This window comes from Natator depressus, chromosome 18 (genome assembly GCF_965152275.1).
Source record: "Natator depressus isolate rNatDep1 chromosome 18, rNatDep2.hap1, whole genome shotgun sequence".
NCBI classification, from domain to species: domain Eukaryota; kingdom Metazoa; phylum Chordata; order Testudines; family Cheloniidae; genus Natator; species Natator depressus.
Genome location: NC_134251.1, coordinates 11,167,681 through 11,192,361, shown reverse-complemented (window position 1 = coordinate 11,192,361; position 24,681 = coordinate 11,167,681). Strand labels below are relative to the sequence as shown.

General features: G+C 48.3%; 1 protein-coding gene across 1 annotated transcript; it reads left to right on the top strand.

Annotated features, from left to right (window-relative positions):
- The first annotated feature begins 46 nt into the window (after positions 1–46).
- PLOD1 (procollagen-lysine,2-oxoglutarate 5-dioxygenase 1) lies at positions 47–24,681 on the top strand. Its single transcript, XM_074975223.1, has 19 exons — positions 47–288; positions 7,756–7,847; positions 8,383–8,516; positions 9,464–9,627; positions 10,132–10,244; positions 12,207–12,270; positions 14,267–14,364; positions 14,991–15,092; positions 15,250–15,381; positions 15,805–15,926; positions 16,843–16,947; positions 17,981–18,106; positions 18,845–18,986; positions 19,543–19,656; positions 20,006–20,071; positions 20,635–20,739; positions 21,292–21,438; positions 21,737–21,862; positions 22,167–24,681. The coding sequence occupies exons 1-19, from the start codon at positions 216–218 to the stop codon at positions 22,320–22,322; spliced, it is 2,181 nt and encodes a 726-aa protein (XP_074831324.1). The 5' UTR covers positions 47–215; the 3' UTR covers positions 22,323–24,681.

Here is a 24,681-nt window from a genome sequence, read left to right as displayed (position 1 = left end):
GGGAAGGGGCTGAGCCCGGGCGGCAGGGAGGAGCCCGCGGAGGGGCGTGTTTAGTGCGTGGCAGCGAGAGCCTCGCAGCGCCCAGAGTCGGCCGCGGTGGGTTCCCGCTTTGTCCCGCTCCCCGGTGCACAGGGCTGGGTCCGGTCTGCAGACAGCGCCGCGGCTGAAGCCGGAACCGGACTCGGGGAGCCCAGGATCCGCCACAAGTCGCCCCGATGCTGCTCCTGCTGCCCGGGCTGGTCCTCACGCTGCTGATCGCGGAGGGGAGCCGCGGTTCCAAGCAGGAGGGTAAGAGGGGGGCACTGAGCTCCTGTCCCGGGCGCCGCCAGCGGGGGGCCAGCGTCCCCTGCCCGGGGAGACCCGGGCGCCGCCAGCGGGGGGCCAGCGTCCCCTGCCCGGGGAGACCCGGGCGCCGCCAGCCTGGAGTCAGTGCTCACAGCACAGAGTGAGTAACATGAGCTTCAGGTACCACCCAGTCTGAGGTAAGTGCCCCAGGCTCAGCCCTTGGGCCCTGTTGCATCACACAACCTGTGGTCAGTGCCTGTTACACTTCTATGGTGCACCTAGACAGCCAGACAGGGATTGGTAAATGGAGAGTTGGAGCCCTGGGATGCCTGTGTGACTATCTGAGGTCTGGAACAATCAGAAGATACCATCATTTTATCCCTATACAAACAGGTGGTGAGGGAACCTCAAAAGTATTTTGCTAAATGCAGAAGAATTGGAATAGCTACTGCAGATGACTACAAGCATGATAGAGTTTCACGCATTACAACTCTGAAGAGCAATTTGGCTCATTACATTTATTTTCATTAAAGAAGTGGCAATTAAGAGGCAACGTGATTTAAGTTGTAAATAATGGTACAAGTTCAAAATCAGGAGTAGGGAATTTTCAAGATTCCACAAATTTCCCCATCCTGAATCAGGATGAAAAGTCAAAATCTTGAAAATTTTCACAAATCAAGAACCTGGAAAAAAAAATCCATTCAGGTTGATAGAAACATTCTATTTAGATAAATTCAAAATGTTTTTTTTTTTCATTTAAACCTTTTTTTGTTGTAACCCTTTTTTGTGGAAATTTTCTAAAATTCAAAGCAAATAGTCATTTTGACCCTCCAGATTGAAAGCTTCTATTTTGAAAATGTCAAAATGTGCTGTTTTGACAACTTCCAAATGTTTACTTTCCCCAAATGTTTGGAATTGGGAGGTTTGTCAAGACGGACCCTTTGTGTGAACAGTTTGCTTTTGACACATGGGCATTCGGCCAGGGGGTGGGGGTGGGGGGATAAGTTTTGGCAAAAAATACCAGACCAGCTCTAAACAAGAGGGCACAAGCTAAAATTAACAAAGGATCAAGCACTGAGGGGGTTTAGCAGGAAGTTCCCTATTTACCTTTCTAGATCTTTGTGTGAATTTAGTTCCGGTGAAGGGCAAGAATGCCATCTCTAGAGACCAGTGGCCTCAGACACAGAAGAGTGTTAGCACAGAGAGCTGCACAGTAAGCTTCCCCTTCACCATCCCGTCCATGTCCCCAGACCCTGATCTGGAGGATCAGATCATTTGTCGGGGCTGAAGGGGTAGTTCAGTCTCCAGCCTCACTCAGTCCTTGGCTTCTGTACTGAGATTGCCACAGAGCTGCTGATACTGCTGGTGGACTTTGTTATGATGTGGACATCTGTCTGACTGCCTTTAGCTGAGGGCAGCTACCAAGTGGTGATGTCTTTGGATCACTGCTAACAGGCTGGATTTGAACTGGGAGCCTCGCAGGGAAAGGCTGTATCTCACGTTCCCTACCCTCTCTCACTAAGAACAACGAGGAGTCCTTGTGGAGACTAACAAATTTATTTGGGCATAAGTTTTCGTGGGCTAAAACCCACTTCATCAGATTTCCACTCCATGCATCTGATGAAGTGGGTTTTAGCCCACGAAAGCTTATGCCCAAACAAATTTGTTAGTCTCTAAGGTGCCACAAGGGCTCCTTGTTGTTTTTGCTGATACAGACTAACACGGCAACCACTCTGAAATCTCTAACTAAGGAAGCTAAACTGTGGGCTCTCACAGGCAGCGATAGGAGCTGAAAGTGTGAACCTATTAAAAGAGGTTAGGCCTGCTCTGTTTACAGATTTTGTACTGATTTAACAATTTCAGGTAGGACAGTGATTTTTTTTTTTTTAAACAAAAACAGTCCCCTAGTGTGGATCCAATTGTACTAGTAATAAGGTGCCTGGTACCGGTATAGTTTATTCCCCTAAATTGGCAGGAATAACTTATATTGCTATAAGCATCTTTTTACTTGTATAACTGTATCCCCCAGGGCGGTGTACTGCTTTACCAGTCCCAGCATAAGGCACCAGTACTTAAAGCACCACAGGGTTGGTGTGTAGGCGAATCCTTAGAGGAGTGTAAGAATAGCAACTCTGTGCAAAGCTTGGGTCACGCTTCCTGCACTCCTTGTGCACCCCAGATTCTCACTGATTTTATTAACAGGAGTCCAGGGCACACCAGGAACAGAAATTTGGCCCTATGCAGGAATCGGTGTGGTGTATTGCATAGGGCAAGGGGCTCGGAATGAGTGCTTTTCCCTTTCGGCCATTGACTTGCTGCGGGGCCTTAAGAAAAATCTGCACTTCAGCTTCAACAATTGTAATATGGGGATACTACTACCGAGCCTCTTCTGTAAAGCGCCTGGAGACCCATCTTTCTGCACTACTTGTGCTGTGTTTGACTTACTATTAAAAGAGAAAGTGTGCTTCAAGTAAACTTAATATGGCAATTCAATTCTCAGATGTCGAATCGGGCATTGATTTTACTAATTGTCTCCTGGGTGAGTCGTATTTTCTTAAGCTTTATTTTACTAGCAAGCTTTACAGTCATGCTTTCCAAAGCGCACCTTAGGGCTAAAGGCAGCCCTTGGCGTCTTAATATGCAACTGCATCTGTGCTCTCCCTATAAGTTCAGGAAAAAGATGATCGTCTCTAAGGGTATGTCTACACTGGCACATCGTCGGCAAAACTTTTGTCGTTCAGGGTTGTTAACCCCCCCCCCCCCCCCCCCGTCCCCACTCCCCCGAATGACAAAAGTTTTGCAGGCAAAAAGCACCGGTGTGAACTTTGTTGGCAGGAACGCTCTCGTGATGACAAAGCCGCTGCTGCTTGTGGGAGGTGGAAATTTTTTGTGGAACTCTCTCCTGCCGACAAACAGCGGCTACGCTACGCAGCTTTTAGCGGCTCGGCTGTAGCGGCTCGGCTGTGTCACTAAAATCTGTGTAGTGTAGCCACAGTCTACGTTTACTGCTGCTGAACTCCTCCAGCAAGCAGATTCTAACTATTTATGTGGAGAAACATTGAAGTCCACCCTGATAGTATTGCTGTTTGCATTTATTATTGATCTAAAAGTTATGTCTCTGTAACGATACTTTGCCTTCCATAGCTCTTTTCACCACAGTGCTCCAAGTGCTTTAGAAAGGTTGGTAAGCATCATGTACCCATTGTACAGATGGGAAAATGGAGGCCCAGAGCGTGAAGTGATTTGCTAATGTCACAGAGCAGGTCAGTGGGAGGCAGAATCCAGGTCTCCTGAATCTAAGTCCAATGCTTGATCCACTGATCCATGCTGCTCCTGTACTCTGTGTTTATACAATTAACTGTAACTTCCAGGTTTCTGGTTGTCCGAGTGGCCTTCAGTGTTACTGAGTCTGGATGACCCTGCTTGGCAGAAAGGAGTCAGTGTTTCTGTTTACAAGAAGTAATGTGGGACAGAAGATGTGAAAGAGGACATCTGCTTTGAAATGCTTCCACAAAATGCCAAACATATGTTACCCTGCTCACAAGGCTTTTGAATGCTGGTGTAAACTGGCACTGTTCCAGCAATTTCCAGCTGGGGATCTGGCCCGGGGTGATTTATGTCTGGAGAAGGGAGCCAGGATTTGAAATGGTGATGTGGAGAAAGAGAAGAGCATTTGGGGAACCCAGCAAAGGGCTTTGCCGGTTATAGAGCAAAAGGGTAATTACTGCGGCTTAGGAAGTGAATATTCACTTGCAGCAGTAACTTTGAGGAAGAAAAGGGTAAAAGGGGAAGGTAGGTGGAGGCTGCATAGTTCAGCCTTAAGACTTCCGAGACTGGACTGAAAGAATGCCTCGTGGGTGGAAAGATCTCTCTGTAGCTAGAGGCCTCTTGGCACAGAAGTGAAGCCTAGCTAGTGTCTCTCAAAGTTGTTCCTCCCCACCAGATCATTAATTAAGGGGAATCTGTATTGAGGAATTCGGCCCAGAGTCTGTGTGGGGAGGACTGAGGCTCTGCACTGGCTTTTTCTCGCTCTAATTAATTTATATGCTGCACAGTGAGGTCTTTTTCTATCTCCGAAATATGACACCTCTTCCTCAGCCATCCGCTGGAGCCTCCCGCACTCTTCCATCTGGTGCAGGAAAACTCTGGAAGTCACGTAAGATGAGTGTAAACAGTTTGCTGACTGTCTTTGGAAGGTGGCGTGAAAATGAATTCCTGCTTTGTTTGGTTTGAGATCCTCGGTCCTTGGAGAGTATTCAGGCTGGAATAGCTGCCCAGCAGTGGGCTCCTATAAATTATTCCGTCTTATTCAGTTAATTTACATCTTCAGCTCTTGCAGCAGGGGCTGGAATTTAATGTCTCTTTTCCAGCCCCCTGCCTGGTATTCCACATTTGCATCCCTTCTCATCTGCCCTCTGATTCCCATTTTCTAGGAAAGCCTGAGCTCCTGGCTCCCTAGCAAAGCAGGCTGTTCTGGTGCTCTGCACGCTGTCACAGGACTGGCGACTTGCCGGCTTTAGCATATTCCCTGGGGGACTGCATACTTTCCTAAGCTGTTTACATCTGACTCCACAGAACATGAAAAGCAGGAGTGTAATTAGGGCCCCAAGTATGCTGGCTAAATAACTGAGTTTAAAAACTATGCTTCTGCATCATTCAAATTCCTTTATAGCTCTGTCCATCTGTCTGTCCATCCATCTGGCTCATGCTCAACACTGTGGTACCTAAATGACTAACAAATAGCCCAGAAGGGCTCTGTGGAGCTTCGAAGCTTGTCTCTTTCACCAACAGAAGATGGTTCAATAAAAGATATGACCTCACTCACCTTATCGCGAACAAAATATACTTAAATCCAACTTGATGGTCTCTTATTGACCTGTAATCTCTCTTCATATTGTTGTGATGGGAATAAAGGATCTCATGGACTTCTGGTTAAGACCCCTTCTCTCCCTCAGCTGGGAATCCCAAACTTATCTCTACCCTTGCTACCCCCACCCCAGATCTCTCTCTGCAACTGTACTATAGTTTCATCCATATCCGGAGGACTCGGATAGATAATTGCTGAGGGTTAGTATCAACCCTTCACCATTTTCATAAGAACGCCATATTGGATCAGACCAAAGGTCCATCTAGCCCAGTGTCCTGTCTTCCGACAGTGGCCAGTGCCAGGTGCCCAGAGGAAATGAACAGAACAGGTCATCATCAAGTGATCCATTCCCCTGTCGCTCATTCCCAGCTTCTGGCAAACAGAGGCTAGGGACACCGTCCCTGCCCATCCTGGCTAATAGCCATTTTATGCTCAGTGGTCTACCACATCCATCCAGAGATCCTGCTTTTCTCATGCATCCAGAGGCGTCGGGCTCTGTGTGCCCAAGAAATCTATCCAGATGCATTGGGGATGCACATCAGGTGCACCCACTAGGAAATTCACTCCTCCAGTGTCACTGGATAAGCTTGCTAGATCCAAGAAAATGCTCCTCCAGGCCAATCCGTTATTCTTGGAATTTTCCAATGTTCCAGTCGACTGGCCCAGGATCCTGTTTGAACAGTGCTGCCAGGACCCCTGCACATTCCTATCTGGATGAAAGTGTTAACATGAAGACTTGCCACAAAGCAGAGCATTCAGTTACATCAAAGAAATCATGGGTCCAATCCTAAAAGTTTTACTCCATTTTTACTTAGACAAAGCTCTTATCAAAGTCAATGGGAGTTTTGCCAGCATGAGGATGTGCAAAAACTGAAAAAGTACTTCAGAATTTGGCCTCATACTTTAAGAAACTGGAAACCAAAAAATCAAGAGCAGTAGGGAGAGAATGTTGGATGAAGGCTGTGACAGAATAAATCCACATTATATATAGTAGACATCTGGACTATAGATCCAGACTACAATAGAAAATCAGAGGCGTGTCCAAGAGAAAAATAACAGCTATCTGGCCAAATGCTGCAGTTCCTTATGTTGGTGTAAATGCTCATTGGAGAGAGTGAGCAATGCTGCAGGTAAGCACTTAAACGAAGTGGATGATTTTCAAGTCTGCACGTTCATTGATGGCAGTGTTATTTTTTTACCTTCATGTTTAATTTTCTTTAAACTCTGTCTGAGGAAAGTGAGACTTACGTTTTACGTTACTAGAGAAACCCTCCATAAGTTGTATTCTCTGTGTCTGTCTCACAAGCCGAGCAATGAAATGATAGTTTTGTAAAGTCTCACACTTCACGGGCAGGGCCAGCTTCTGACCTCGGTTGTACCAGTGTAAAGGCAACGTAATGACACAGATTTCATTGGTATTAGCGTAGGGCTCCTTAGCCATGCTCTGCCTCTGGCTGGCCCCACTCAGGGGCTACGCTGGCTGGCTGCTCCAGGAGAGCAGAGCTGTGGGTGGGTATCTTGCGGTGCACCTCCAGAATGGCTTTCCACCCTTGCTGGCCTGCAGCCCGGCTTCCACCAGTGGACTCCAAGCTGTGAATCAAATCCTGACTGTAATTTAGGAGCCATCTTTTCTCAGGGACGGAAGCACCCCCCAACGCATTGAAATCAGAAGAGCACTGTTCCCTCTAAGCTGTGCGCGTGTGTGCACGCACACAGATTCTAAACCCCGTGCACACGGCGAAACACCGGGCGCACAAAAATTTGCACAGAAGCACAACAATTTGCACAGAAGAAACTTTTTGCGCACTCGGCCTGTCAAAAATGTGCACAGAAGAAATTGTGCGCACAGCCTGTCAAAAATGAGAGGGAACATTGCAGTAGAGTAGCACGTGCAGAATTTGGTCCAAACTTCAGCGCTGAGAGGCTGCAGGGGAGCATGACTTTGCTTATGCAAACATTTGACCCTACATCCAAGTTAGATGGTGCTTTAGTCTGTGTTTCATAGGACTATGTTGTCGCAATGAAAAGCAGAGGTTGAGCAGAGGCAGTGATGCTGGGTGGTGAGTGATGAAGACATCAGGACTCTGTCAAGCTCTATTCCTGCATCTGTGGCTAGCTTGCCATGTGGCCTTGGGAAAGTCACTTAACTTCTCGGGGGGTACGTCTACACTGCCGCTTGGACCAAGCCTCCCAACCCAGGTAGACAGGCTCACGCGAGCGGGGCTCGAGCTAGCGTGCTAGAACAAGCAGTGCGGACATAGCTGCTCAGGCTGCAGCTTGGGCCCTCGAGCCGAGGGGGTCAGAGCCCGAGCCTCAGCATCCACACTGCTATTTTTGTAACATGCTAGCTCGAGTCCTGCCAGAGCGAGTCTGTCTACCTGGGCGAGAGGCTCGCTCCCAGCTGCAGTGTAGACGTACCCGCTATGCCTCAACTTTCCCCACACTACCTACCTTCATGAAGTCAGCCAGGGCCCTCAGGCTGCCAGTCCCCACCTCGCCCCTGTTTCTAATAGCAAAGCTGCTTTTTGAAGGTGGGTTGTTAAACGGTGAAACAGAGAAGGGCGGAATGTCTTTCTTTACCTGGTGCTTTCTCCTGCCTACAGAAAACCTGCTGGTTCTTACTGTGGCCACCCAGGAGACTGAGGGATTCAAACGCTTCAAAAGATCAGCCCAGTTCTTCAACTACAAAGTCCAGGTGAAGCTGTGCAGCCTTGGGAGTTGCTCCAAAGGGACCCCCACAACACCACACTTCCATCAGAAAGCTTTCATGGGTGCGGCAAGCCACGCTGCTATGACACAGCATCGTGCCGCTGTGACTCAAAAGCCGCGACACCGAGCCAGCCCCTGTGCTCGATCATTTCCTACAGAGACACCCGTGAAAGCTCTTTGCTGCCCGCTCTCCCGCACCATTCCTTGTGGTGACGCTCAGTGGCAGAGGATGGCTCAGCAGGAGCTGTGTGTCCACCAGAGCAAGTGTCCTTACGCCCTTGCCCGCTGGGAGTTGCACTGGGAGAGGTCGGGATGGGTGTAACTGAGCTCCTTCTCAGCCAGCGCTCCTGCACCATTGCTCCTTGCCAAAAGTCTGACCGGAGGCCAGTAGTGATGTAGCTGTGAGTTTCTCTGGCAGCTGGTCCTCCTCCCCCGTTTCTTAGAGTGACTCACGCTGGGGAAACAAGTTGTGGCCTGTGTAGCGTGAACTCTTTGTTAAAAGGTTCCCTGTCACCCTTTAGGTGCTGGGGCTGGATGAGGAGTGGCGTGGTGATGACAAGAAGGCAGCAGGAGGTGGGCAGAAGGTCCGTCTCTTGAAGTCAGCTTTGAAGCAGCATGCGGATAAGGAGGACTTGATCATCCTCTTCACAGAAAGGTAAACGGGGCTGAAGGGATTTGCCATGAGTTGAGCCGTGAGGCAGGTTCTTAACAGGGGGTAATTAACCCTGAAGGAGTTTGGTTGGGGAAGTTGAATTCCTGCCTACTGGGATTCCCTGCGCCATGCTGACTGCGAAATGTTAAATGCATCAGTGCCAGCTGGGAAGCTCTGACTGCAGTGGACTAAATCCAACTCTTGTGTAAGGATGATGGAGTTACCCCTGCTTACACCAGGCTGAATTTGGCCTCCAAGGGATCAGTGGGCTAGTTTGCCATTCTGGCCTGGCCTTTCCCAGCAGAATTGTCTGCTTGGCCAGGAGAGGTGGAGAGCCAGGCGGGCGGCATCTTGGGAGCCAAGAACTAGTCTGTGGTGAGGAGAAATAAAAGAGTGGGCTGACAGATGCCAGGGTTCGAGTCCCAGCACCCATAATGGACAGGCCAGGGATACCAGCGTCTGCCGCAGGCTCCGAGGACGTGAAGGGAAAGCTCTCTAGAAGCAAAGCCCCTGAGCGTTAAGGGATGTAAGGAACAATCCATCTGTGAGCTCAGTATTTTATTCACCACAGTAGGTTAGTTTGGAACAAGTACCATATTTCGTTCAACGAGAATTCACAGAACCACAGAAAAATAGAACAGGAAGGGACCTTGAGAAGTCATCGAGACCAGCCCCCTGCACTGAGGCAGGATGAAGTAAACCTAGACCATCCCTGTCTGGGGTTTGTCCAACCTGGTCCTAAAACCTCCAGTGTTGGGGATTCCATAGGGCTATTACCGCACCACACCGATGCCTGGAATGACTGCAGGGATTGTAACACTGTAGTGCAGGGTTAAAAGAAAGGGATTCTGAGAGAATCTTCTGTTTTCACACTCTTTTCTTCCTGACCTGTTCTCTTTGACTTCGTTCCTTTCTGTTCTCCTTTCTGCCTTGCTCTGCTGCTCCTGTAGCTATGATGTGCTCTTTGCATCGGGCCCTGCAGAGCTGCTGAAGAAGTTCAAACAGGCCAAGAGCAAGGTGGTTTTCTCAGCAGAGACCTTCATCTACCCTGACCGGAGGCTGGAAGCCAAGTACCCTCCGGTGCAAGATGGCAAGCGTTTCCTGGGTTCTGGAGGTAAGAGACAGGTCAGCGTCTCCCAGCTTTGTGTTTCTGGGAGACCGGGCTCTTAGAGAAGATGGGGCGGGGCAGAAAAGTACTGTGCAATTAGAGGGGAATTGAGACCGTGTGTGTACACATTCATAGCACATAAGCTAGGCACTTGCAAATATGTCTCCCTCCATTGACTGCAACCCATGTAGAGGATAAGAAGCTGCAACTTACTCTTAGCTAGTGGGGCTGCTCCTTTAACTCAGGTTACAGAAGCCTGCGCTTTGGGTGCTGAAGATTAAGGGTTCAATCCCCACTGATGACCCATGGCAGGAGAGTACACATCCCTTTGCCGAGAGATTGAAACTGTGTATCTGTGCTACCTTGCAGGGGGGCACTGAGACAGTGTATATGTCCCCTTGGAGAAGGGACTGAGACATTGTCCACATGTATGAGTCCCTGAAAATTTTCCCTTCCAGGCTGGCTGGATTGAGACGCTGGCTGTCTTCACCCTTTGCCTTGTTCCCGCAGGTTTCATAGGTTACGCTCCTAACCTAAACAAGCTTGTGGAGGATTGGAAAGGACTTGACAATGATAGTGACCAGCTCTTTTACACTAATATCTTCTTGGATCCGGAAAAAAGGGTACGTGTGAGTAGGTGATGCAGGTGCAGCATCTGGCCAGTGCCAGTGATCCCTGGTATCCTGCACCCTTTTCTGGGGCGTGCAGTGTGTTTTTCATTTCCAGACTTACTTGTGTGGAGTCCCCCAACTCCCATGCAGCATTCCAGCTGGCTGTAAAGGAGGTTGACCACTTAGGAGCCTATTGCCCCGCAGTATTTTCCTGTTTTTTCCCCTTCTTCTTCTTTTTCGGATGTCTCCCTAGGTGTCTCTTTCTTGCCCCAATAAGGACAACACTGGCACATGTAAATGTTCACTTATGTGTACAGTGACCCATTTTGTTCAGGCAGATGTGCACCCTTGCACACACCCCCACTGTACCGTCCTTGCAATTTTTGTCTTGAAAGGGTCACTGCCCTATCAGATTTGACCCAGATGGCAGGTGCTTTTAAAACAAGGTTTCATGTCACTTAACACCAACGGCAATGACGTCATAACATTTAAAAAGCCTTATTATCTTTGAACAAATAAAACATTCTCCTAGCGTGTTTGTGACCCAAACGTTGCAGGGTTGTGCAAGAGCATAGGAACCAGGAAGTGAAACTTGTAACAATCAAGAAAATTGAAAGTGAAGTCAGCTATTTGCAAAAAGCCGTGAGAGAAGCAAGTAAAGTGGCACTTACTTATCCCCAGGTCTGAATCTGGCCCATAACTTTTACCATGACTGTTTCTCTTTAATGATCTCCGCTGAAGTCCCGGTGCAAAGCCAGACCAGAGTTGAATAGTTCTATCGACACGACTTTCAAAATCCAGATACTGTTACAACCATTCTCCCCCTCTGAGAGTTATTCTAATGTATCTTGGGTGATGCTTGGAGGGACAGTAAACTGTTAAGTCAGACCTAGGTTTGAAGTGGGATTCTGATGAAACCCAGTGTAGCGTGGTTTGAAGCCACCTGGTGTAAATGCATCTACCACCCAGTCTAAAACCATTGCTAAGTTGTGGTTTAACACTGCTAACATGAGCAGCACTCACCGAAGATAGATGGAAGCTGGAGACTGTCCACAAAAGAAATGTATGTCAAACCTGCGCTCCTGGCCATGTTTTGACACGTGACTCATATACTGCTGTGCAAGCAGGCAGGCATATTTCCATCAGTGTGCTTTTATTTGTTGTCTCTTCATGCCCTGGGAAGCTTTAAGCTGTTCGTGTTATCTGTTTTTGCCTAATGCAATATAAAAATCATATTCTGTAAAATGGGGATAGTGAAACTGACCTCCTCTGGAGAGCTCTTTGAGATCTAATGCTGAATAGCGCCATGTAAGAGCGGTGGTCGTATTTTAGCAAAGGGAGAACTGCTGAAGTTCAGGTGGGACTGGGGATCACTGGGAGTATTTAAGGTTTTGGAGCCTGTGGGACATGCTAGTGATCGGGATGATACAATACATCTTTATTTAGCACATGGTCTGTCACACAAACTGTATTTAAAAATGACTGACATAGATCAACAGTAGCCCAGGGAGGGAAACGTGAAAAGATGTAGGCAAGGAGAGTTGTTGTTTTCATAGGAGATCTGAAAAGAGACGCAGCATCCGCTACGGGTGGAGGAGGCTATTCTAGAGATCAGAAGATAGAGTGGAGAATGCTCTTGCATTAGCAGTGGTGAGACTGGGTGAAGGGGCAGAGATGAAACCTGTGGTAGATGAGTGGTGGGACCAGGGAGCAGGTTCAGGGCTCCTAGAGGGTTGAAGTTAATGGTGTTAAACTGATTTACAGCAGCTAAGGACCTGGGCTTAGATCCGTGAGGGAGGTTGAAGCGAATCCATGGAGGGTTTGGGAAACAAGGGAGGCTGGTTTTATAGTGTTTTCTGCAATGAATGGAGGGCAGTAAGAGGGGTGGGAGGGCTGGAATGACCCATCTGTTTGCAGAGCGTATGCCGTCCTAAATGAGCGTGTCCTACATAAGGTTATTTCGTTCTTTTAAAGGAAAATATCAACATCACTGTGGATCAGAGATGCCGGATCTTCCAGAACCTGAATGGAGCATTAGGTGAGATGGGGAGGCTCATTCCTCCTTGGAGAGTGCAGAGCAGCTAGAAACAGTCACACTGTGGCTGAAGTGGTTAAACTCCAGAATCCATCCCCAGAGCAGGTCTCTGTTAAAAACCCCTGCCCAGACTCCTGGATTTGATTTGCAATCCCCATAGGGCCCCCAGCCTCGTTCTGACGGCATTGCCAGCTCCACAGTTAGGCCTGCAGGTCGGGTTTTCCATACCACACCTCCTGTCCGCTTTGATCTCCACGCATGTCAAAGTACACTAGCTTTGGGGAGGGAAACTGGTAGGGAAAGTAGCAACACACAACCCAGGGCCAAGGGCCACCTGCCTGCCTTCTTGGTTCCGTACATTGGATTGAATGGCCTGAAAGGTGGGGAGCTGATGAGATGCATTCAGCACTCACTCACACGTACTGTGCTTTTGGCCAGTCAGTTATTCCACCCTTGGAAAGTTTTTTATCCACTTGTTCTCCTGGAGCGGAGAAATATAGGTCTTTATTTTAGTTTATCTCTTCCCCCCTTCCCCTTATTTTAATTAGCTAGGCAGTTATCATGGGGCAGGGGGGATTTTGGGGTCCCATTCTTATCTTGGTAAGGGTGGGAGTCGGAGGGTAGCTGTCCCTCTGGAGAGGTCAGGAGCCCAGCCTATCTCTGATGGGGGAGTGAGGCAGCTCAGGTTCACCTGGGACTAGGTCACTCATTGAGTTACTGAGAGGCAGTCAATTAGGCGGGGAAGCACCTCAGTGAGATAAAAGGATGCTGCTCCCAGTGGGACAGGGCTGGATGAACAGGGGCCCCGAGGGAGGAGAAGAGTTCTTAGAGTGCAGGAAGAGAAAATGCCTACATAGAAGGCTTCTTGGGGGGGAACCTGGTGAGAGGGGCTCACCAGCAAAGGAAACCCAGGGAGAATGCTCCTAAGTGGGAGAGTGGCCAGAAGGAAGGGCCTGTGAATGCTAAGTCTCAGAGAAGCCTGGCTCCCATGAAAGATTCCACCAGGCAACGGCAGGAACTCTAGATGAGAGGAATTATATGATGTCGTGAGGAAGAGTCTTTGTGGTTTGGCCTCTGTGTGGAGACTTTGACCCAGGAAAAGGGACCCTTCTGCTGCTCGAGCCAGGAGGCCCCTGACTCCAGAAGAGGGTTCCAGGTCAGGAAGGCCTCACTGGTAAGGGGCCTTGGGCATCATGAGAGTTGGCAGACTAAGGTTGACTCAGGCCCTCCTTCCTTCAGCTAGAGAGGCTGAGGGGGAGGCATTTTTGTGTGATGTTCTGCCTTTTTGGGTGAATAAGCTAGACCCCTGAAGGGGCACTCTTCAAGATACAAGCATCAGTGGACTTATTAAAACCCTTATTTGGGGAAAATGAGGCAGAGATGCGATGGCGACACTGCACTGGGCCGTCAGGGGGCATTGCAGGAGTGAGGGCCCTTGTTACTGTGGGTGATTGGACTTTGTGCCTGAACTCGCCCTTTTTGCATAGCTCGGTTACACAGACCCCTTGGCTGGTCACTCTGCAGTCACTGTATAATGCCATCTGGGGATGCACCAGACAGACAGACATAGGGGAGCATAGAATTCAGAGGTGGAAAAGCTGCTTTTGCCTGGATTCTCCCCACCCCCTTGCTGGTGCAGAATTGTTCCTCACCACATATTCTTTGCCTACTCATGATTTAAAGGATGCAGTCAATGAGGCTTTACCAGTTCCCTATGGGAGACTGCCTTACAGCTTAATAGATTTCACTCTCCAGAGCCTTCCCTGATCCTATCCTTTCTTAAGTTCCATCTCATCACTCCTAATTCTACCCCGCTGGGCCGCCCTAAACAATTCCTCTCCCTCCGTGGATTGTCTGTGCCCCACAAATATGATAGATAGTTATCTGCCCCACTCTCCCGTCTTCCCAGGGGTTGCTTGTATGGGATGGCTAGGGCATTGTGTGGCCAAATTGCTACCAAAGCCTCCTGCAGATAACATTGCTGTGATGTGGTTTCTAGATGAGGTGGTTCTGAAGTTTGAAAATGCACGCGTGAGAGCAAGAAACGCAGAGTATGACACCCTCCCAGTCCTGATCCACGGCAATGGACCCACCAAGGTAAGCAGGAGCCTTGAAAGAGAAGGTTGGGTATGAAACCAAGGCAAATAACCTCTTTAGGCTTGAGGTGGTGAAGCACTTGCCTAGGGAATTCTGGGAAATCAGGCATCCATCCCTCACACACTGACTTCTTCCTGCATAAATTCACAGATGGGGGGATTGGGTGGCTCCCTGCCATGACAGCAAGACATGGAGCTCTTTACTTCTTGGTCACTGGGTCAAATCAAGACCAAGGTCAGCAGTGATTGAAAGCATCCCCACCTGAGGAATGACTGGCCAGCAGCCACTGAGTTGGTGGTTATCAGTCCAGTTCCTAGTGCACAGGTGTCCACATCACAATAATTGCCACCCTTGGTCCCCTTCTTGCCAGTCTCAACACCTAGCCGCCACGGACTGACCAGGCCATGGAGACTGACAAGTGCTCTCACCCCTTCGCATTATCCCAGCACATCAGTATCCTTCACCGTAGGAAATTAGACCCTCAGATTTGCATCCTTTTCCATTTCCCTTCTCCCAGGGAGAGAAGGGAGGTGAGACTGGTGATGGAACCTGATTGAATATCAGAGGCTGGGGTGAGATTTTCTCCTGCCTTGTAACTAAGCACTTGGGGGATTTTCCCTTTGCAGCTGCAGCTAAACTACCTGGGAAACTATATTCCTCGGGCCTGGACATTCGAGACAGGCTGCACTGTGTGTGATGAAGGCCTGAGAAGTCTCACAGGGTTCAAGGTAAGGGTTGATGCATATTTAGAGTGGCAGAAGCCTGGTGCTATCAAGAGAATTCCTACACCACGTGCTCGGGTTGCCTCGGAAATGGTGAGGGTGTCGCCAAGTTTCTGGAGCTGGAGAGCAGCCCTCATGCTTCTCACCCTCTTGTTGAATGCAGGATGATGTGTTGCCGTTGGTTCTGATTGGAGTTTTCATCGAGCAGCCCACTCCATTTCTCTCCCAGTTCTTCCTGAGGCTTCAGAACCTCCAGTACCCAAAGAAACGCACTCAGCTCTTCATCCACAACCATGTAAGGAACATCTGCCTTGGATTGTCTTATGCAGTGTTGTTGTAGCCGTGTTCGTTCCACGATACTAGAGAGACAAGGTGGATGAGGTCATATCTTTTATTGGACCAGCAATAACAGCTACTACCTCACCAACCCTGTCTTTGTTTTGCCATGTGAGGGATGGCTTGCCTCCTCCCGTATCCCAGAAGTATTTGCAACTTCCCCAGACTGCCGGGACCTGGAAGTCAGGTACAGCTCATTGTTTTCCTAGAAGCCTGTGCATCAGTTACCTCCAGCCATGAAGACATAGAGCTCACATGCTCTGGTGTTGCCAGATCCTCCAGAGCAGGAGGCTGCCAAGCCTAGCCTTAGCTGAGGCCAGACAGCCTGTGTGAAGCTCATGTAACCTACTCTTTGCTCTGTGTCATTTCCCTCTGTGTGCAGGAGCAACTTCACCTGTCTCGGGTGGACACGTTTGTGAAGGAGCATGGCAAAGAATATCATGCGGTCAAAGTGATTGGGCCAGAAGATCACGTGGAGAATGCGGATGCTCGGAACATGGGCGTGTAAGTGAGAAGACCGGTGTGAACGGGCAGACAATAGGGATCCTGGAGTCAACCCCATCCTCCGTCTAGGCTCCGTAGCACAAGGGAGAGGCTTCTTGCATCCAAGATAACAGGCCTCTGTGGGCAGAGCAGCAGAAGCTTCCTTCATAGATGTCTGCTTTGGAGCTTTGCAGGAACAATGGCTGGTGTTGCAGTGATATATTGTGTAACAGCCCAACCCATTCTCTCTTTCCCTTCCTTCCTTATGCATGCCCGTTACATGCAACTTTTCTGGGGTGACAGCATTACAAACACACTTCGATGCCCTCATTGCCAAAGGGGTTCTCAGACCCTCTGCTAAGAACCTCTGTACCACAAAACACTCGCTGTCCAGGTTGCGTCCACGTTCCCCATCTTCCTGCCACTGGCCTGCAACTTGTCCATGGCAGGTATGAACTTAGCCCCTGCTTATTGTCCAGCCAACATGGGCTAAAGCCAGGCTAGATTCCCAGGCTAAGTATACAGCTTTCCATGGCCTGGGTCCAAACAAATGGAAGCAGTAAGGCTCCTGCATCCAGAGGACTTCGAGTTTCTCTAGCCTCAAGTGCAGCCTGTTCCTCTTTCAGTTCAACTTCCAAATCAATGGTTCCCCATACCCATTCCCTCCTTGTCCACCTTCCTGATGGAGAAAACAGCCTCCCCTGAGCTCAGCCCCACTCCTCCCTGCCATGAGGGGACAGCCACCTGCTACTCCTTTGCTCAGGCATGGGGTTTTAACCCTCTCTTCCCCCCAACCCTAGTCAGGGGCTCTGCACCCAGTCTGTAAAGGATAAACTCCCCCATCCCAGAAGAGAAGGCCCCCTTGACTGCAAAGTGAAGCTCATCCCTGCTGTCCTGCTGCTGTTCTCTCTCTGACCTGTGGGCTCTCTGGCTGTAGGGATTTGTGCAGACAGGATCCTGACTGTGAATATTACTTCAGCCTGGATGCCGAAGTGGTTCTGAAGAACTCGAAGGTTCTACGGATCCTGATTGAACAGAACAAGTGAGTCTGAGCAATCCTTACTGGGCAGGCTTCAGGTCAGGAATGTAGATAGGGAGCTCCTTCTTTCCTGGGAAATGTGTAAGGGGCTGAGAAGAGAGAACATTGCTGGGAATGAAACTTAAGGGTTTTCTTCAATAGAGATGGACCAAAACTGGAGCCATTTATCCAACACCCCTCCCTGGATTATTGGATTCAGATGCAGTGGGCTCTGGATGTAAACCATCCCTTGTTTTACCCTTATCTCTTTGGAGCAGAGCCTACACTATTGGGAACAGAGAGGCCAGAATCAGAACCATTTTTTTCCAGACCAGATGTGGGTCCAAGCCACAGGGTTGAGGTCTGGATTTGGATTTACATTTCAAACATCCTGGGCGGTACATTCAGATGCAGGTTTTGCTTCAGCCCATTATAAAGGGAGGGATTCACTGGAAAATCTGGATCTATATCTAGGTTCAGAGTCCGAGTTCTTTCTTCCCCATCCCTAAAAATCACAAGTGTTGGATCCAATAAGCCAGATCCTTGACTGGTGTAAATTGGCATAGTTCTATTGATTTCAGTGATGCTACACAGACTTTCAACAGTTGAGCATCTGGGGGAGGGAGTTTTGTAGGCCCATTGCTGATCAGAAGCCTCCACACATTGGGGCTTCATAGAGAACAGAACCTATTCCTGGTTATGTCTGGCTCTGGCTCAGAGATTTAGCTGTGGTTTCAGTCTTAGGGAGCTGGATACACAGCAGAGAAACATAAGTCATGTTACTGAAATGATTCCCCTGCTCCTCAAGAAGAAAGATTTCCAGCTCTGTCTCCAGCTGCTAGAACTCCTTAGATTACATTCAGAGGGGATTGTCTGCTGAATGTGTTTAGCTATAAGCTTAGGGCCCAAGTTTGCCCTTACTTACACAGGTGTCAAGAGGGGGTAGCATCTGTAAGCGAAGGCAAAACTGGACCCTGAGACTCTCGTTGGGATCTTTCTCCTTTCTTCCCCTGGCAGCATCCTGCCCTCCAATCATCTCTCCCTCTTGTACCTGCAGGCCGGTAATTGCCCCACTGGTGAGCCGTCTTGGAAAGCTGTGGTCAAATTTCTGGGGTGCGCTGAGTCCTGATGGGTACTATGCCCGTTCGGAGGATTACGTGGATATTGTTCAAGGGCGGAGGGTGTAAGTATTGTGAGGGACTTTTGCCAGTCAGAATCCCCTAAATACAAGGCTTGCTGAATAGACAGTGGATAGAGAGCATGTACCCCCGAAATCAGTCTAAAGCCAATTGGGATCCTGGGGCAAGAGTACCAGACCATCACTGTGTTTAAAGAAGGCAAGGAAGTCTCTCCTTCCTGGCAGGAGCAGTTTTATGTACCTGTCTTCTACATACCATATGTAATCGAGGGAGTAAGGTCTGGTGACCAGAGTAGGGAACTTGGAGTCAGGAGCCCAGGGTTTTGTTTCCAGTCCTATCGCTAATTCACTGTATGGCCAAATCGCTTAGTCTCTCCTTGTGCCTTGTTTTCTCCATCTGCTAAGGATAGAGAATGTGATGCGTAACTATCCCGCAATGCGGGGTAGTAGGGGGATTGTCATTCTTCTTAAAGAGCTGTGTGCTGCGTGGATGGAAGGTGCTGTAGATGTCCAAAGGCTGATTACTGGAACAGCTTGCATTCCTGATTTGCTCCTCTTTGGGTTTGTGTAGGTCATTGAGTTTGGTTGCTGTAGGGTTTTGAGTCTGACCCTTTAAACTTTGACACAAACCAAATTCTAAAGAACAGCAATGCTTTATTTTTGTTTTTTCCCCCCCTAAATATGTTCACAATGAGATCTAGCCCTTAGTCCTTTGGGGCCTGATCCTGTAAGCTCTGTCCTGTTACTACTTAGTGTCTAAATCTCCCTCTCCCCATTTTGCAGTGGGATTTGGAACGTTCCCTACATTTCCAGCATCTATGTCATAAAAGGCAGCACCCTGAGATCCCAGCTCAACCAGGGAGACCTCTTCCACAGCGGCAAACTAGATGCAGACATGGCTTTCTGCCATAATGTCCGGGATCAGGTCAGTACAGGGAGCTGGCTGCAGGGAGCAAGGGTGGAGATGAAACAACTCTGCAGGCAGGTTTCAGGACACCCATTTCAACTGTACATGCCTAGGTGGAAAGAAGTGAACTGGCATCAACTAAGCCTACATGCCTTTCCTGACGCACATGCAGTCGGGGGGGCAGGAGAATCTCTTCCTGTGGTCTGAGAAACACGGACTAAATTCAGTTATATGCTAGGATCCACTCATGCAGCTCCGGTGAACGTCAGTGGGAGCTACATGTGCATAGCCACAGGCCGAGTGACCCTGTGCGAGCTATTTTATCCTGCTTCTGTCTATAGCTGATGAAACGTGCAGAAATTCTGCCTCCATCACTGGCCCTTGCTAGGACTATTTAGTCTTCTCTGCATCCCGGGTGGGTCTGGATTTAACAATAAAGGCTCACTGGGGAGGGGATGCCCAGTGTGAAGATTAGAGAGGGAGGTGGGTGGACAGAGGGAATGAAGCCAGGGCTAATGGGAAGCAGCTCCCACAGTAGATAGTTGCAGCCTGATGGTTTCCCTCCATTCTACAGAGGGTCTTCATGTTCGTGACAAACCGGCACCAATTTGGACACATACTCTCTCTGGAGAATTATCAGACGACTCATCTCCACAACGACCTCTGGCAGATCTTCAGCAATCCTGAGGTGAGGGGCTGAGCAGGCCTGTCACTGTGGGATACGCCCCTAGCCTCCCTGTTAGATAACGCTGCTACGAGTCGTGTCTCTAAGGGGAGGATCCAAGCTTTGCTGTGTGACATCCCTCTGATGGGGTTCCCTAGGTGCATAACTGCATGGCTTTGGGAAAGCATTTCACTCGAAAACTCCTCTGGGCCCCGGAGCTTCCAAGCCAAGAAAATGCTGTCAATTGCTGTTTACCGCTCCGCTTCCCCTTTCCGTGATGAGAGAGAGGGGGATGCCAGGGCACGGCCTAATACCACATCCTGAGCCACGCGCCACAGAAGTGACTGCTTTGCTTGTCTTTTTCTAACCACAGGACTGGAAAGAAAAGTACATCCATGAAAACTACACACTAGCTCTGAAAGGGAAATTGGTGGAGACGGTAAGAAATGCTGCTCTTGTCTGTCAGCGGAGGAGAGAACAGCATGTCAGTATCATATTATTTCAGCCTTTCACCCTCAGAAATAGGTAGCTTACAGGAGACAGTGCTGCCTAAAAGAACATCAGATTCAGAGAGAATGTCGTCTGTCATTATTGGAAGGTATTCTTCGGGACAAATCCCTCCTTCTTCAGAGGCACCTGTCCAGGTTCCTTAATTTTACTGGGAGCAAGGCATGGGAATCTGAAGGCAGGATTCAACCTTTAACATTTTAGCTGTTTTTCCAGTGAGCCCTCTCTCCCTCCTCTTGACTTTGTCCTCCTCTTGTCTGACTAGGGACTGTTCATAAATTACATAACACATTGTTTGATGATTTTTATTAAAAAAAAAAAAAGACCCAACCACCCCCTTGTAAAACTGGAACAAACACCCCCATGATGCTGTCCTGCAAAATTAAGGAACTCCCCCTCCCCCACATGTTATGTAGCTTATGGAGAGCCCCCTATGTCTGTCTGTATTTGTCTCATTCTTCTGTTTGTCTGAATTCTCGTGTGTTCTCTCTCCAGCCCTGCCCCGATGTTTACTGGTTCCCTATATTCACTGACGTCGCCTGTGACGAGTTGGTGGAGGAAATGGAGCACTTTGGCCAGTGGTCCAAGGGAGATAACACGGTAAGAAAAAGCTGGAGCTTCCAGAGCTACAGCTCCCACCACTTAGACCAAGTCCTTGGGCATAGCTGCAGCCTGCTACAGGCCGGAGTTTTAATCCTGTGCTTAAAGCAGGGCACTGAAGTCAGGACTCCTGAGCTCTGCTCTTGACTCACTGTGTTACCTTTGGACTTAGGCCCAAACATTCAATAGTGGTCGCTGGGCACTCAGAAAATCAGTCTGAGACCCCTTAGGCCTCATTTTCGCAGGCCCTGAGAACCTGCAACCTCCACTGCTGTCCACTGGAGTGCTCAGCGCCTCTGAAGATTAGGGCCAAGAGGTTGTAAAGTCGGAGAACCATAATCATCCAGAGTCAGTAGCCACTTTTGAAAACTTGGGCTCCAACCTCCTCTGTGCCTTGACTTCCCTTCTATAAAATGTAGATGATCCTTCCCTGCGTTCCAATCCTGAAAAGCCCTGTAGATGAGCATTATGTTTGTTGGTTACTGTCAAACTGTGTTTCATACCTATCATCTAAGATATGTGTCCCCAATCAATCTTATGGTTCTGTTCCAGGACAGCAGGCTACTCGGGGGTTATGAAAATGTCCCAACTATTGACATCCACATGAACCAAATTGGCTATGAGAGAGAATGGTACAGATTCCTTCTGGACTATATTGCTCCAATCACAGAGAAATTTTACCCAGGATACTATACAAAGGTAGGCATCAAACACTCTTGGTCAATGGGATTTGAGTGCTCAGCGTCTCTCATGATCATGGCCACGGAGAGGCAATACCACTGGGGCACTGTACCAAAGTACATGCCATAGTGGAGGAAATGACCCTGGAGTATGTTATCAAGATGTGCACCATACTTCTTAATAAGAACATGCCCCTTTCTCCCTTATTTAAGGGGTATTGTACCCCAATTACACCAATGTACACACCGTCCCCTAGAAGTGAATGCCCTCTGGGTGCTGTGGCACCGTCTGTGTATGTCTCTCTTCTCTCCTGCAGACACAGTTTGAGCTGGCCTTTGTCGTTCGTTACAAACCTGATGAGCAACCCTCCTTAATGCCTCACCATGATGCTTCCACCTTCACCATCAACATTGCCCTGAACCGGGTAGGGATAGATTACGAGGTAAGTGCTTGCAAGAAGGTCAGTCTGGAAGTCTCCCAGACCAGTCTAGGGTCTTCTCCTCTTTCCTGTACCCAGAACACCTCCCAGCTCATCTCCACCTCCATCTCGGGCACCTTTATCCCAAAGGACTGCAATCAGTGACTGGGTTTGAATTTCAGGATTTTCTAATGAGGCAGATCGGTAATAGAAGGTTCTACCAAACCATCATAAGGGAGTCCAGAAAATCAGGAGACTGTTGGGATAATACAGGGATCCTTTCTCTGCTGGTACTTGGCTGATGCCTGTTTCTTTTTGTTTCACGCAGGGAGGAGGCTGCCGGTTTCTCCGTTACAACTGCTCCATTCGAGCTCCTCGGAAGGGTTGGACCCTCCTACACCCGGGACGTCTGACCCATTATCACGAGGGCCTTCCAACCACAAAAGGGACCCGTTACATCGCAGTGTCCTTTCTCGACCCTTAGAGCCATGCTTCACGAGAAAAACCTTTTCCCAGCATCACTCACCGCTGACTCTGAGTGGGAGATGGGAACGCTGCTGAGTCTCCAAGGCATCCATCAAAGTTATTTGGAAATTGATTTTTTTTTAATTGATGGTTTGACTTCACTGTTGGAAGATCGCCTCCACTAACACTGCAGAGAATAGGTAGGAGTGTAGTTCTAGAATTTGGAGAGATTCTTTGTGCCTTCAATTCCGATACTCATCCTCATCTGTGCTTGGACTTTACTTCTTCACTATCTGCCATGGCTTACCGGACTAATTGCTTGGACTGAAAATCCAGCTCTTTTGGGGCAGGTCACTTCTTTCCCCTCCCCGCAAGCCCCTTCTCCAAGCAGCAGCAAGACTGTCTCTTTGTGCATCTGACAGAGAAATGAACTTTAGGGAATCCTTTCTGGACATTGCTCCAAACATGAGTGGGATCAGGGAGCTGGTTCCAGGATCAGGGAGTGGAGTCTTAACAGCTGTAGCATTGGATGAAACTCAGTAGCCCCAGGCTGAGGTTCATCTTAACCATACCTCTTTGAAGTTACTTGGAAGCATATCACCTTGTTAAAACCAGCAATGATAATACCCCCCATGGCTCCTGTTCGCCAGCCCATGGTTGGCTGACAATACTTGACTTCTGTGATTAGATTGAAGAGGTGAAAGATGTCATCCCAACCTTATCTTGCTGCAGCTGGAAGGGAATGTGTCCACCCAACCAAACTCTGTGTGTGTGTGTGTGTGTGTCTGTCTGTCTGTGGGTGTGTAAGGGGCTTCTTAGAAAGGGGAAGCTGTGGAGAACTGGATGGTTTATGGGTATCGGAGCCTTTCACCTCTATGTTACTAGTTCAAATCTATCCCATATCAGTATTGGTCAAAAGTTGTTTCCATCTGATAAGTGTTCAGTGGCCTCTGTGAGGTGTCCTTGGTGCTCTCAGTCTATTTTGCAGTGATCAGTTGTCCATATTACACTTGGCACTGACGGGTCCCTTGTGTCTAGACTGAATGGGCCATGGAGACTGAATTCTCCTCTTACCCCTAGAGGAGATCATTACTGATCATTATTAAAAGAAATTCCCAAACAAAACACTGCACTGCACTCACTTCTCCCTGGGAGATGAGAGAACAAACCTGGGACAGATGTTAGTCATGTTGCTTATTGCATTGCTGGAAGGGACGAAGATTCTACTGGCATGAGCCCATTATAAGAATCTATGTAGAAAAGAATCTTGGTTGAGGCAAGTTTCTTGGGCAGTGTAGGGGAAACATGTACTGCCATCACCCATGCTGTATCTGTTCTGATTATTAAATAGAAGTCTTTAGTCCTCAGGTCTGCCAAACTCGGATGTTGCTTGAGCACGACATTTTCAGCAAAAGTTATTTTGAACAGCCACCTTCTAAAACCAGATTCTTTGTGGGTTTCTAGAGTGACTCTGCCATCTGTTTATAACTGCCAGGTAGTGAAGCCTACTGCCTCTGATACCAGGCAGTTACAGTCAGATGGAAGGAATTGCTCCACGACTGGGGTAAATAGATGTGTGTTTTGACAGAGAACTTTAATTAGCAAATATAGGACAGAAGAAGGGGACACTGACCTTTTCCTTTCTGGGCCCATGCACAGGGATGTCCACAAACACATCTACAGAGAAGGGAGAGAAATCCATGCACCAACAATCAGCTAAAAAAAGCAAAACTTGCCTCTATTTTTAATGAAAATATGAATCAAGTTAATTAGTTAGTGTCACCAAAGGAATGACCAGTGCAGGCCAGTCATTAGTAAGAAGATGTGGAAGAGCTGTATGTATTTATTCAACAGATTTATCCACTTTGTTGTTTTTTCCTCTGCCCAAGGAATTGACTGGTATAGAGGTCTCATAGTATTTCACACAAGATGTACAGTTTTAAACAGCAAGTTTTACATTAAAACTTAACAAAATGATGTGTGCAATCATTTGATTCTTTAATATGTATATTTAAATTGTATGGGAGAGGCAGACTTCATATAATTAATGACAGAACACATAACTTGGTGGATCCCCAGTATATCAGGGTTATCTACAGTAACTGGTAAAGCAGATGCTTGTAGTTAAAGATCAGGACAGATAGTCTGCGTTCAAGTCCTGGCTCTGCTATGGGCCTGCTATGTGACCTTCGATAAATCCCAAGACTAATCTCTTTGCTGTTTTACAGATGGGGGAAGTAAGGCACAATAATTATTCTTCTCCCCTCATGTGGGTGTTTGTAATAAATGCATTCATTCTCACGAGGCGTTCATGTGCTACAAAGCTGGGGAGCTGTAATGCTTACCAAAACAGATACTTTTAAAAAATATTAGAATAT

Bases quoted from the DNA above. Each gene is read 5' to 3' on its own strand.
- PLOD1 (XM_074975223.1), top strand. From the start codon at position 216: ATGCTGCTCCTGCTGCCCGGGCTGGTCCTCACGCTGCTGATCGCGGAG. The intron at 19,657-20,005 runs GTGAGGGGCTGA...TTCTAACCACAG, and splicing joins AGATCTTCAGCAATCCTGAG to GACTGGAAAGAAAAGTACAT. The intron at 20,072-20,634 runs GTAAGAAATGCT...TTCTCTCTCCAG, and splicing joins AAGGGAAATTGGTGGAGACG to CCCTGCCCCGATGTTTACTG.